At 43.6% G+C, this 12,500-nt stretch overlaps 1 protein-coding gene across 2 annotated transcripts in view; it reads left to right on the plus strand.

The window, feature by feature from the left end:
- SLC35F2 (solute carrier family 35 member F2) overlaps nt 1-12,500 on the plus strand; it is a 97,702-nt gene that overhangs the window by 71,891 nt on the left and 13,311 nt on the right. For both annotated transcript variants that reach the window (XM_075592365.1, XM_075592366.1), the window contains 3 exons: nt 1,934-2,087; nt 3,412-3,568; nt 6,485-6,537. In XM_075592365.1, the coding sequence (XP_075448480.1) occupies nt 1,934-2,087; nt 3,412-3,568; nt 6,485-6,537 (364 nt within the window). The remainder of the gene's footprint in view (nt 1-1,933; nt 2,088-3,411; nt 3,569-6,484; nt 6,538-12,500) is intronic.

Consider the following 12,500-nt stretch of genomic DNA (forward strand, 5'->3'; position numbering starts at 1 on the left):
ATTGGGTGATCATTTTGATTTCTCTAAAAGGAGATAAAACACCGGCAAGTAAACCTCTCTATTAGGGCCTGGGGTCTGATGGTAAAAGCTGCACCGTGCAGCTCTGGAGGCGGGTAGGTGGGATTGCTGCTTTATCTCATTCAACTTTAATTTTTTTTTATCTGCAACTTTTTTGTAGGTAGGGTTCCCGTTCTGTTATCGCAAAAGCAGAATTGTTTGGGACGCTACTTTTAATTTGTGAATCCATTAGTACGCTTTGTCTTCTTTAAAAGGGCCAATCCCTCATAGTACAATCACACCAAACCAACATCTTGTAAACAACTTCTAATTGATACTATGTTGTCTTATAGTACCTCTTCATCGACCGACATGATGGTGCTTTATAGGTAAAATTGTTAAGAGACCATTGAAGCTTTGAAGGTTCTGTAAGTTTTGTCAACCTTAATGGGCTTGTTTTAATACCTTTTTGGTCTATCAGGAGTATGGAAACCTCGTAGGTAACAAGAGACTGATATAAGTTAAACAGGTTGTGTTTAATGTTCACACAGTCAGTTAATGAAAAAGGGATCTTTAAAGTCTCAGATCTAGGAGCAAAAAGTGAGGTAGCCGAGGGAAAACAAAAGCAGGGGTCAAGAAGTGAAGAAGTATTAATACAAGACTAAATGAAAAGGTACATGTCCAGTCTACAGAGCTATATGCAAGGTAATGGTAGTCAGATCAAGACAAAGCAGGGGGCAAGAGAATAGCCAGACTGCTGTTCAGGAACAAAAATGTTAACAAGCAACAACTACCAGGCTGGGTGAGATTTATATACCCTAAGCTAAATTGGCGCACGCTGACTCATGCAGGACCCAAAAACGTCAGCGCTGTTAATGACACCATGTCCGAAGCCTTAGATTGTAAGCTCTTCAGGGCAGGGATTTCCTTTCCTATTGTCTGATTTTGCTGCCCTTATTGTATTATTATTCCCTGTACTGTATTCTTTGTGAAGCGTTGAGTACACTTTTGGTGCTATATAAATAGACATACAATACAAAAAGTGTAAAGATTACGCGAGACGTACATCTGCGACTTCAGACGTCCTTTGACTCGGGTAGAACGCCGAATAACATGCTGGTCCATGACGCCGCGTTTTCAGCCTAGCCACCAGACACCAATACGCATCTGATACATTCTTACCCATTGTTTTAAAATCTCTTTTCTCTCTGCTGGGTACAGCGTTCGCGCGCAATCAGTGCCTCGGCACCCTGCACCGTCTGACCACAAGCTGTCAATCTATAAAGTGGGCACTGGCGATTTTAGCTAGTGAAATTGTTAAAATTATAAAAAAAAAAAAAACTGCTCAGCATAAATTTGTCTAGTGTATCCACTCTGCTCATTGTGTCCTTCAAATGTGCCAATAATTTAAAACAGACTATAAAGTTACCATTTAGTAGCTGGATCAGTGTATATCATAAAATAAATGTTGCACGGTATCATTTCTCAGGGGATTGAGGTGAACATTTAAAGTCAACATGAGGTAGGTGCCACTGACCCCTTTATCTTAACTTTTATGTAGTGCTTTTCTCCTAATGGGGGAGAACGCTTTACAATTACAATGTAGTGCGCAGTAAACGGCATTGTACATAGCATTTTTACTGACCTAGTCCCTTCCCAGATGAGCTCACAATCTGTTTTTGGTGCCTGAGACTCAGATAAAGTGACTTGCCCAAGGTCACAAGAAGCTGACACCGGGATTTGTGTAATTGTTTTCAGTCAGTACCTTTACTCTCTGAGCCACTCCTCCAGCTCTTGCTCTGTATTATGTATCAATATATTACTATATAAGCATCTAATTTCTACTCCCTTATGTTTTTATATTTAGCGACTGTGTAGATGAGGAATTATTTTTGTCTCCTAATGTTGTTCTCCATTTCTCTCTTTGGTCATGTAGCTTCTGGACTGTGTTGGAATTCCTGTATTGATGACTCTTTCTTGGTTTATTCTTCGCTCAAGATACAGATTGATCCATTTCATTGCTGTTGCGATCTGTCTCTTGGGTGTTGGGACCATGGTTGGTGCAGACACGTTGGCAGGAAGAGATCAAGGTGTGCAGAGTTTTGGTCTGCATTTTGAATACTGTGGTATGCTTGAGCGTAGTACAAGTTAAGGTTTCATTAAGTTGTAGTTCCATAGTTTTTACATATGATCGACTTTAATCAAACACCTAATTATGAAATTATCCAGAATTTAAAAAAAAATCAGTTTGAAAACTTTTTTGAAAAATATTCCATGCCCCCAGCAAAATTAAAAGAAAAAGCTCCATCTAAATATACTTCTGTAATAATAATGTAGCACCTGTTCCCCCCCCCCCCCTGCCACGGAAGATCTGGCCACTACATGGGTGTTTCCCTGGGTACTGTAGCTCATCTGCTGGTTCGTTATCCAGCCCTGAAGCAGACCCCCTGGGCTTTAGGCCCCAAGAGCCCCTCCCAATCTTCTTAACCCTCTGATAGGGAAAATTATATCACACTGTCCCATAATCATCACACTCAATTTGGTGGATTGTCCGCTTTTATACCCGGGGGAAGGGATTGTAACCCTGCCCCATAACAGGGCACGTCTAGGTACTGAAAGGCATCACACCATATACATGTGACCCAGTCAGTACCCTCCCCAGATATGACACTAACTGCCGGTTTAGGCCCGCCCCAGTATAAGGCAACATACTGTAGTACCCAACCAGGCTGCAACTGCAGGCTAGGCCATGCGCAGGAGTTTAACCCCAACACTGCCTGTTTGTGTGAAAATTTGCAGGCCGAATGTTGACAAGTTTGTGTATTTCTAATAACAAGCACTTTACAAGCAGCACTTTTATCTCCTATTTGTGCAGCTCCATAGCGCTAATAGTTAATGTCGAGTGCTAGAAAATTCCATAGTCCTTTTATTAGCCATTCAGAATATGTACTGGCTATGGAAAATAAGCATCCCCAGAGCACAACAGGGATCACTTTATTCTCAGTCGTCAGCACTTACCACCTCCATGCTCGTCAATTTTATCCTTGGAGGCTTAAGTAGACCTTGTTCTTACCTATTATGGGTCTAATTCTAAATCAACCAAGTCGTTAAACGGGCTTCTTTCAGCCAAAATTCCCCTCTGACTTCAGTTGACAATTTCGGTGCAAAACAGCCTATATAGAATAAGTCCCTAGGTGTGCATTGATGTATGTTTGCTTATTCATTGGTTATGTCCACAATCTGGTGTGGTTGGTCTTCCCTGGGAATATTGCTGTGAATCTGTTTACCAGTCGGTCTGGTTTCCTGTCTTGCCTGTGTTGTAATGTTTCCTGAGTGACACTAATATCTGTGCAATGTGGTGAGATGTAAACCATTCAGCAGTTTCTCAATTCTTTTCTTTCCTCTTTTTTGCAGCCAAGGACATGTTGGTTGGTGATGCCTTGATTATCCTGGGTGCCTCTTTGTATGCCATTTCAAATGTGTGTGAGGAGTACGTCGTGAAAAACCTGACCAGAGAGGAGTTCCTGGGGATGGTGGGCTTGTTTGGAACGTTTGTTAGCGGTATACAATTGTAAGAACTTATATGGCGTTATCTAGAATGATGACTCGATCACTACTGAAAAAGTCTCTGACAAAGTAAACATGCATAAAGCTGCGGCCAAGGTGATGCTGAGCGGGCACTCGCGCTCAGCGCGATCAAACATTGCTACAATGTGTTTGTCCTGTGTGAGCGTGCCTGTGAGCACACGGCTCTCAGCTGCTTGCAGAGACAAGTAAAATTGTTGCTGGCGCATCACGTGAGCGGTTCGTCCAATGAGGGCGAACCAGCTCCGTGATGTCATGGCTGCGCCCCCCGGAGTGCGCAGTTGGCTGGCCACAAATCCCCCAAGCAAAATGAGCGTTGAGCACCAGAGTGCTCTCATTCACCCTGGCTGCAGCCTAAGGGGAAGTCTTGAGCTGAGGTGCTTACAGGCGCATGAAATAAGCCTCATAGGGCAAATTATGGAGGTTTTAGTTCTATTCAGTTTGTGAAGCCCAACAATATCTTTTCACAAATTCTTCAGCGGGTCATTCTTCAGTAATAATTCTTGTTTATTTATAAATGTGTAAAGTGTTAGTTAAACTAATTTACCACTGCAATCCAAACTATTGATATCATAGGGGCTATAATTTTGCAGTGAAATTATACTACTGTGCTCTGTGCCAAACTTGAGACTTATCCAATGCCTGGCGTGAGTACCCTTACTTACTTACTGGATCTGCAATGGGATACTCAACTGATATAGGGGGACCATCAGTCACCTGATGGTTACTGATAATTTTGTGACCATGGCAGAGGTGGAAGATGCCTCCAACGCCAGCATATAATCCAGTGAGTGTTAACATTCCTCTATGCTCCATGTAATGAGGGATGACTGCATTTAGGCACAGGGGCTATCATGCTGCATCAGTGCTTAGTATCTTCTATAGTATAAGACTAATGGGGGAAAAACACGCAGGAGAAATTACCCAGAGAAAGCACTAGTTCATTACGGTCTGTTCTAAATGTCTGCTTCATAACATAAAAGCAAGCAAAAAAGGGGCTTGGGGTGACGTTCCCACAAGAACGAATAAATGATAGTGCCCTGTAAATGAAAAAGTGTGATTAGTGCAGTAACCAATTCAAACAGTGATAGTATTGCAAAATAAGTAATACTTTGTGCAGTGATAGTGGTAACGTATCTCCACTTAAGCCTTGGTGGAGAAACTGTCTCTGAAGTTTCTTCTGTTATAAATAGTCTTCAAAGGAGAAGGGGAGCGGATGACCATGATAAAAAAAGTAACACAATAGTGCAGGATTGCAATGGTTTACCAATAGAAAAAGGTAGTCCTCCAAATTGTCAACTCACATTTGAAATGCAAAAAATAAGCCTTTATGTGAAAGGTAATTAAAAACCTCTCCAGAGTGAGCACTTACAAAAAGGCGACTCTCTTAGACATTTAAAACAAGATAAAGCCGGGAGTGGGTGAGTCACGAGCTCACCGCTTCCTGTGCTCTGGGACCTGCTGCGATTGGATGTCAGCCTGTCGCTTCGATTTGCGGCCACCTGGAATCCGGCAGCTGATTGCTCGTAGTCTTCTCCTCTCACTGTCATGGATGACGGGACTCAATGCGTTTCGCTGCGTTCCAGCGTCCTCAGGTGTCTTGCTGAGGAATCTGGAACGCAGCGAAACTCGTTGAGTCCTGACGTCGCTGACTGAGTGAAAGAGAGAGGACTGCGAGCGATCGACTGCTGGTTTCCGGGTGGCCGCAAGTGACAGGCTGACATCCAATCGCAGCGAGTCCCAGTGCGCAGGAAGCGGTGAGCTCGTGACTCGTCCGTTCCCGGCTTTATCTTGTTTTGAATGTTTTGAATGCCTTTTTGCATGTAAGCACTCTGGAGGTATTTTTTTTTTATTACCTCTTAGCATAAAATGTTTTTGATTTTATACTGTCTGCGCTATCGTTTGTTACTTTCTGTCTCTCGATATCACGAACACCCAAGAGACACGGATATTTCTTTGCCACTGATTACTACCAGGCTTATTTGCATTTCAAATGCCAGTAGAAACTTTGGAAACTTGTATTTTTCTATTGTGAAACCATTGCAATCCTGCACTATAGTTTGTTCTATTTTTTTTCATGGTTCTCCCCTCCCCTTTTCATAATTTAAAAGGGCCTAAGACCAAGTTATATTCCAGGAAGAAGCTGCAATGGAAAAATTGGAAGGGAACTGGCTTTCACTTGGTGGATATTTGTATATCTGTGGAAGCGGCTGTTCGGGACATTTTCAGCCCAAGAATTCAAATAGATTTGCGTGGATAAAACAGAAGACCCTTAGTGCAAGTTGTTTACAGATAGCGCTGGTGCTCTTGATCACCAACATGTCTTCCCAGCTCCTCACGCTAAGAAACCCCTTTTAGACAATTTGTTATCCGGGACTAAAAGATATACAGTAAAATCAAGCTTCTCCAAAATGTTGCAAAAAGTACATTCTTGTAATATCTCACTACAAAGAGAAGCTTGTTGAAATTTAAAAAAAAAAATGTTTCGTTTTGTAGTGATGTAGTACATAATACTCCTTTTGCTGCATAATCTTGTAGCTGCTTTTTCTTGATATATTTTTTAGTGTCAGATCACAATTGTGTATAGAGGGAGAAGCTGTATCCATCCCAGGGGGCCCCCTTTATACAAAATGCCAGGGAAACTCTCACATGTGTATTTTCAGAGTTTAAATGCAGGTCTACAATACATTGGCTGAGACTCATCAAAGCACGATCTGTGCTATTGCCCTCAAATCGGTCATATCTGCCATTGATTTTAATGGCAAGTATCGTCAATTTGGCTTTGATAGTGTCTGATTTGACTGCCTGATATCTTTTCTTTATGCTGACTTATTTTGGCAAAGGTACATGCTAAACGATTAAGATTTTTCACTTTTTATAACCTTTTTTTTTTCCCCTTAAGAATTATTGTGGAGCACAGCAGTGTTAGCAGAATACAGTGGAACTGGCAAGTGGGTAAGCATTATTCAGATTTTGTTGCATGTTTCATAACTTCATTGACTTTCAGTTTTGTGTACATTTACTATAATCTGCCCCATTAGATGCTGATGGGTTTGAGTGCCGTCTGTGTAAGCTTGTGTCAGAGACGCTAATGTGGCTGAGAATTGATTGGCGTGTTGTATTTGTCAATCAGGTTTTAGCAACAAAAAAAAAACTAGTGACTTTTTTGTTCTGTGGTTTTATTTACTAAAAGCAGGTTTGTTTTCTTAAATGTTTATGTACCGAAATTGTTGCATCGTTGAACAATGTACAATGATTTAGAAGCTTGATATTTGAGGAGCAGTCCATGTGTTTCGAGCCCCACTTGTAGTGTAGGGTTGAACATTTCATGGTATCCATGGAGGTTCAATAAGTGGTCATGGCTGATGGGCAGACTTTGAAACTGCCTCTAGTGTTTGGATACTGATGACTTTTGATTAGAAGTGTGAGCTCAAATAGATGCCCTACTGACTGCAAAAATTGAATGCTTCATTTCATGGTCGGGAAAAAGCCTACCTCAAAAGATGTTGCTCTGTATCATCAATACTCCGTGTCTTTTATATACTATCACTCAATATACATGGTTTTTAGACACTTTGGTACTTAAAGTAATTCCAGTAACCGATCTTACAAGAGGTACATTTTTGCTTATTTACGTTCTCCTCGCCCTTAAACCGGAAGTGATGACTAGAAAGAATTGCCATCGGTTTCCCATTCTGTCCTGGAGTAAAGAAGACGCTATTAGAATATAGGGCAAGAAGCCTCTGTACGCATAAATGTAATCAGATCAACACACTGGGCGTGTCTTTATACTAAGAATTGATTATTACCTACTGTAACTTTTTATTTTTGATTTCTGATGAGGGCTTAAATGAAATACTGCTTTAAAAAAACATGGAACATATTCAAAGAGAATTGCTGATTCTAATGCAATATGACAAAAAAGATACATATTCAGATTTGGTAAGAGGTACAAAAAATTCTTCAAGAAATGGGAATTGTATTTAGATTACATTATCTTCCCATAAGGCATATGGAAAAAAAATAATAAAATGTCTTCCACGTCCTCTCTGGCAGTCATAATAATGGGTTTACTCCTCCTACCAGCTGAGGTAGGCCAAGCACTTCCCTAAACCGCCTGATATAAGAGGGCGTCTCCCATCTCAGGTCGGTTATTCTTGTCCTACCTTAGCTGAAGGAAGGCTGTCGGCAGGTTGGCTGCCAGTCAACATTAAAAGTTTGTACAATTTTGTTTTCTTTCTCTTGGGCCACTTTAATGCTGTTCTTTTGGAAGCAGAAGGGGCTTTCCCTTCCACGGCTCTGCTCGCAGCGCGGAGGCGTCTTCCCCTGGATCTCCTCTACGGGCTGCATGCAGTTGTCCTTGGGAATTCGGAGACCGATGATGTCATGACACTGCATGCGGATGCCAACGGAGTGCGATTTTTGGTGCTCAAAACATTTTTTTAAAACCTATGCGTTGCTGCTTAGGTCCTATACCAGGGAGAAACCTGGATCTGGACGCCAAGGTATTTAAAGGGGTACTTTTAAGGGAAATAGTGCTTCCTAGTTAATTGAGTAGTAGCATCTCCGCTCCCGCAGTTACAGGTGACCTCAAAGTTAGGCTGCATCCAAAGTGCAGGAGTGGGCACAAGCTATTTAGCTTGTGCCAAAAACAAAACACTAGGACGCCAATGAATTTGCGCATAGTGCTAGCGCGTGCACATGCGCGACAGGGAGACTGGTGCTACAAACAGGTTTGTATTTCCCACGCAACGGCCGGGTCCCGTGAGCGATTTGCCCAATGATGGAGAACCAGCTCTGTGACATCACGGCCGCGCTACCTGACATCCCCCCTGTCACCTCTGCCTGCAGGACAGGCAATATCACCTGCTGCGAGCGTGCGCTGCGCTGAGCGTAAGCGAGTGCATTCCACTGTAGCCAAAGCCTTAACCAGTCTCTGCAAGATGCTGAGGTTGTTAAGCCTAGAAAAGCTTTCTACAAGTCTAAATTCTGTGCAAACTGCGAGGTCAAGCTAACAAGAAATGTTGTGCTGATTCTATGGAAACAAAATGGAGGGGGAGAGGAAAAATCTGAACAATTGACTTGTTTAATCGATGAAAACTTCACTTATGCCTTCCTTTGACAAGGTGGAATCTCAAGGGTCTTCAAATAGGCCTTGGTCACAGACTTCACTAGATCTGCATCCTGAAAGTATTGTTGATTACTTGGCGCAAGCATCAATTTCAGAACTTGGGAAATATTCTTCATCTGAAGAGGAAGAAGCTCAAGCAGACGTGGGCTCCTTTTTTGTTGTTCTTTTTTTTTATTGGCAACAAACACATGTATACATAAGTACAGTAATGTCATGGGCACATGACAACATGACTGAGTTCGGCGAGATGTTGACCAATAATCTTTTTCTTTTTTAAGAGAGAGAAGGGAAGGATGGGGTGTGGGGGAGTGGACGTACCGACAGGGAAAGGAAGAGTGGGGGAGGGGGTGAGAATTCCTGGTGGCCTCCGTCCCCTCTACCCGCCCGCGTTTGCTCACTCTAGGCCCAGTGCAGACCCAGACCTTGCGGTCCGAGCCAGGGATCATGTGGGCTCCTTTTTAACATGAAACCCATAGATCAACTCGTCAAGAATGAGGACAACATTAAATATTCAGGATACCAGAGAGGAGCTTGGAGTCCTGGACCAGGCTTTTTTAGGCTCAAGGAAGGCAAGTAGAACTTTACCTGTTCAGGCCACCATAAAGGATATTATAAAGACTAAACATTTTCCAACATATACCCATTCAGACAAGAGGATACCGGGGATGGGGTAATCCCACCAAAGGTAGATGCAGCCATCGCCAAATAGTAAGAAATACAGCGATTTCCTTGGAGGATGGATCATCTTTTAGTGTTCCTATAGACCAGCGGTGCGCAAACTGGGGGTCGCGCCCCCTTGGGGGGGCGCAAGATTATGTAGGGGGGGCGCGGGCTGAGTGCGGGGAAACCTGGGGGCGGGCATAGCTGTGCACGGGCGGCCAGAAGCTCCGTGCACTGGCTGCTTCCCTGCTGTCTGTGTCAGAGGGGGCGGGGCCAGAAGCTCCGTGCAGAGACTGCTGCTGCTGCTGCTTCTATGCTGTGTCTGCCTGCAGAGGGGGCGGGGCCTTGCTGCGGGGCCTTCCCTGCACACAGACAAGCCCTCCTCCTCCTGTCTGTTACCCGCCCGTTTTCTGCAGCACATGGGGGGACCGGAGCAGGTTTAGTTACTCCCTCCCCCAGGTAGTGTGTGTGTGTGTGTGTGTGTATATATGTGTGTGTGTGTGTGTGTATATATGTGTGTGTGTGTGTGTGTGTGTGTGTGTGTGTGTGTGTGTGTGTGTGTGTGTGTGTGTGTGTATATGTATGTGTGTGTGTATATGTATATGTATTTATGTGTGTGTATATGTATGTGTGTGTGTGTGTGTGTGTGTATGTATGTATGTGTGTGTGTGTGTGTATGTGTATATGTATGTGTGTGTGTATATGTATATGTATTTATGTGTATGTATGTGTGTATGTGTGTGTGTGTGTGTGTGTGTATGTATGTATGTATGTATGTATGTATATGTGTGTGTGTATGTATATGTATATATCTGTGTGTGTATGTATATATATATATATATACATATGTGTGTGTGTGTGTGTATATATATATATATATATATATATGTGTATATATATGACTGCAGTGTGTATTGTGTGTGTTGGTGGTGATTGAATGCAGCGGTGCACAATCTGAGGGGGGTCGCCCCGGCGCAAGATTATTTAGGCGGGGCGCGTGCGGCAAAACCTGGCTGCGCAGGCGAAAAAGATGTGCGCGCGCGGCCGAACAGAATAGTGCAGGTGGCGGTCACATAATTCGGAGGTACGGGGGAGGAGCACGCGCGAGCCCTGTGATGTCAAACGCCCCTCCCTCCGGTGTCTGCCCTACAATAACGCTGTGATGCTGCTCTCCTCCGCTGGCAACCTGCTTCGCTGCGATCCTCTGCAAGTGAAATGGTAGGCTGCCACTTTATCACTCATACTATGAATGGACAGAATTAAGGTAAAAAAAGTGTAAACACTTCCCCACTCGTGCTTGCAAAATTATGCAGGACACCCTGTGCTCATGCTTGGAGAGTTGGTGATGTCACCGCTCTTAGCGGCAGCGTGGACGCAGTCTAATTTTGCAAGAGCGAGCTGTTGAAGTATGTAAGTATTTAAGCTGCGCTTATAGTGCCGGCGACGCGACGTCATCCGAAAAATGCATTGTCGCTGCCGCGTGCGCTTATAGTAAGCGTGACGTGGCGATGCGATTTTTTGAAGCCGGCAATATTTGATTTTTCAGGGGCTGTCGCCTCATGTGACAGCCCCTGAACCAATCAATGGCCACGTCGCCCGCACCGCCGCCGCAAAGCGAAATACAACTTTTGTTAGCGTCGCCGTCGCGGGCACTATACGCGCGGCCTTAGACATATTTGTATTTACATTATATACCGTTTAATAAAGGTTTTTTTTTTATGTGATTTTGATCAGACAGGGGGGGCCCGAGAAATTTCATGGATTAAAAGGGGGGCTCGGCCTAAAAAGTTTGCTCACTCCTGCTATAGACCATAGAATAGAAGGGGTCCTGTGCAAGCAATATTCAGCTATTGGCGGAACATTGAAGCCAGCAACAGCAATGGCCTGTATCTAAAGAACAGTCAGAATTTGGCATATTCCATAGCCATATGAAGAGCATTATTGCTTAAACCTTGTGCAGTGGATGTCTTGTCTAAAATTAGGCTGGGTTAGTTGCTCTTCGCAGATACATCTCTCTCTCTGGCATACCATGAGGTAATATCTCTAAAATGACTGAAGGAAAAGTTCACTTCCTGCCCCCAGCAGACATGTGTGTTCATCTTTTGTCCAACCACAAGGACGAGTTGCACAGGAGGCGAGATCCTTTAAACCAGAAAGAGCCTATAATCTAAATTGGGTTCTACCCAAACCACACTCCTGGGGTGTGGGTCGCCCTAGACAACATTCCAGTTGGGGGACCACCAAACAGCAAAGTCCATGAAGGCCTCTGGGTTGGCAGCAGGCTAGCAAGTATTCTAGATTGCTGGGCCCAGACCACAGCGGATTCTACAGATTATAGCTCAAAGATATTCTTTGGAGTTCCTGAAGATACCAGGTTATCATTTCAGAGAATCCCATCTCTCAAAGATTCCATAAAAAGATCCAGCCTTAAATCGGGAAGTTGAATGCCACAATTCAACCAGTACCGCAGTCTCAGAAAAGCAAAGGATTTTATTCGGTCCTGTTTAGTGCCGAAAGGTGGATTCAGAGCAGTCCTAAATCTGAAGGAAGTCAATACTTTTCTCAAGATATGCCACTTCAAGATGGAATCTTTAAGGGCTGTCAAATCAGTGATGGAAAAAGGAGCATGTTTGGCCTCGATGGACCTAAAAGATGCTCATCTTCATATTCCAACAAAGAATCACACCAAGGTTTTATTTAAATGGCCGTCACTACCAGTTGACAACTCTCCCATTTGGACTGGCTACAGCGGCCATTACCTTCACAAAGGTCATAACGCTGCTACGGCTAAGACAAACGAATGATCCAAGATTTGCAGCGTCGCCGCTGGCAACAGATCTCACGGAATTCAATCAATATAAAAAAATGCAAATTCTTCAGAGCATGTTGATGTACAAACACAGGGAAAAAAAATTCCTGCCCATTTCATGCCAAGCGGCGCTTTCTGAAGGACTAACTAGTCAGTGAGTAGACACATTTAAATACCCCACTCACCGCAATGGGTAGGACATCGTTAAAAAGGACACCAGCTGAACAAAATCGGTCAATCGGGGTCTGTTATCGTATACCATTGTAGCCTAGAGTGAGGTGGTGTGTGTCTTGCCCCAACAGGGGTTAAGGGGGTGGT

Source organism: Ascaphus truei, chromosome 3, assembly GCF_040206685.1.
Source record: "Ascaphus truei isolate aAscTru1 chromosome 3, aAscTru1.hap1, whole genome shotgun sequence".
Lineage (NCBI taxonomy): Eukaryota > Metazoa > Chordata > Amphibia > Anura > Ascaphidae > Ascaphus > Ascaphus truei.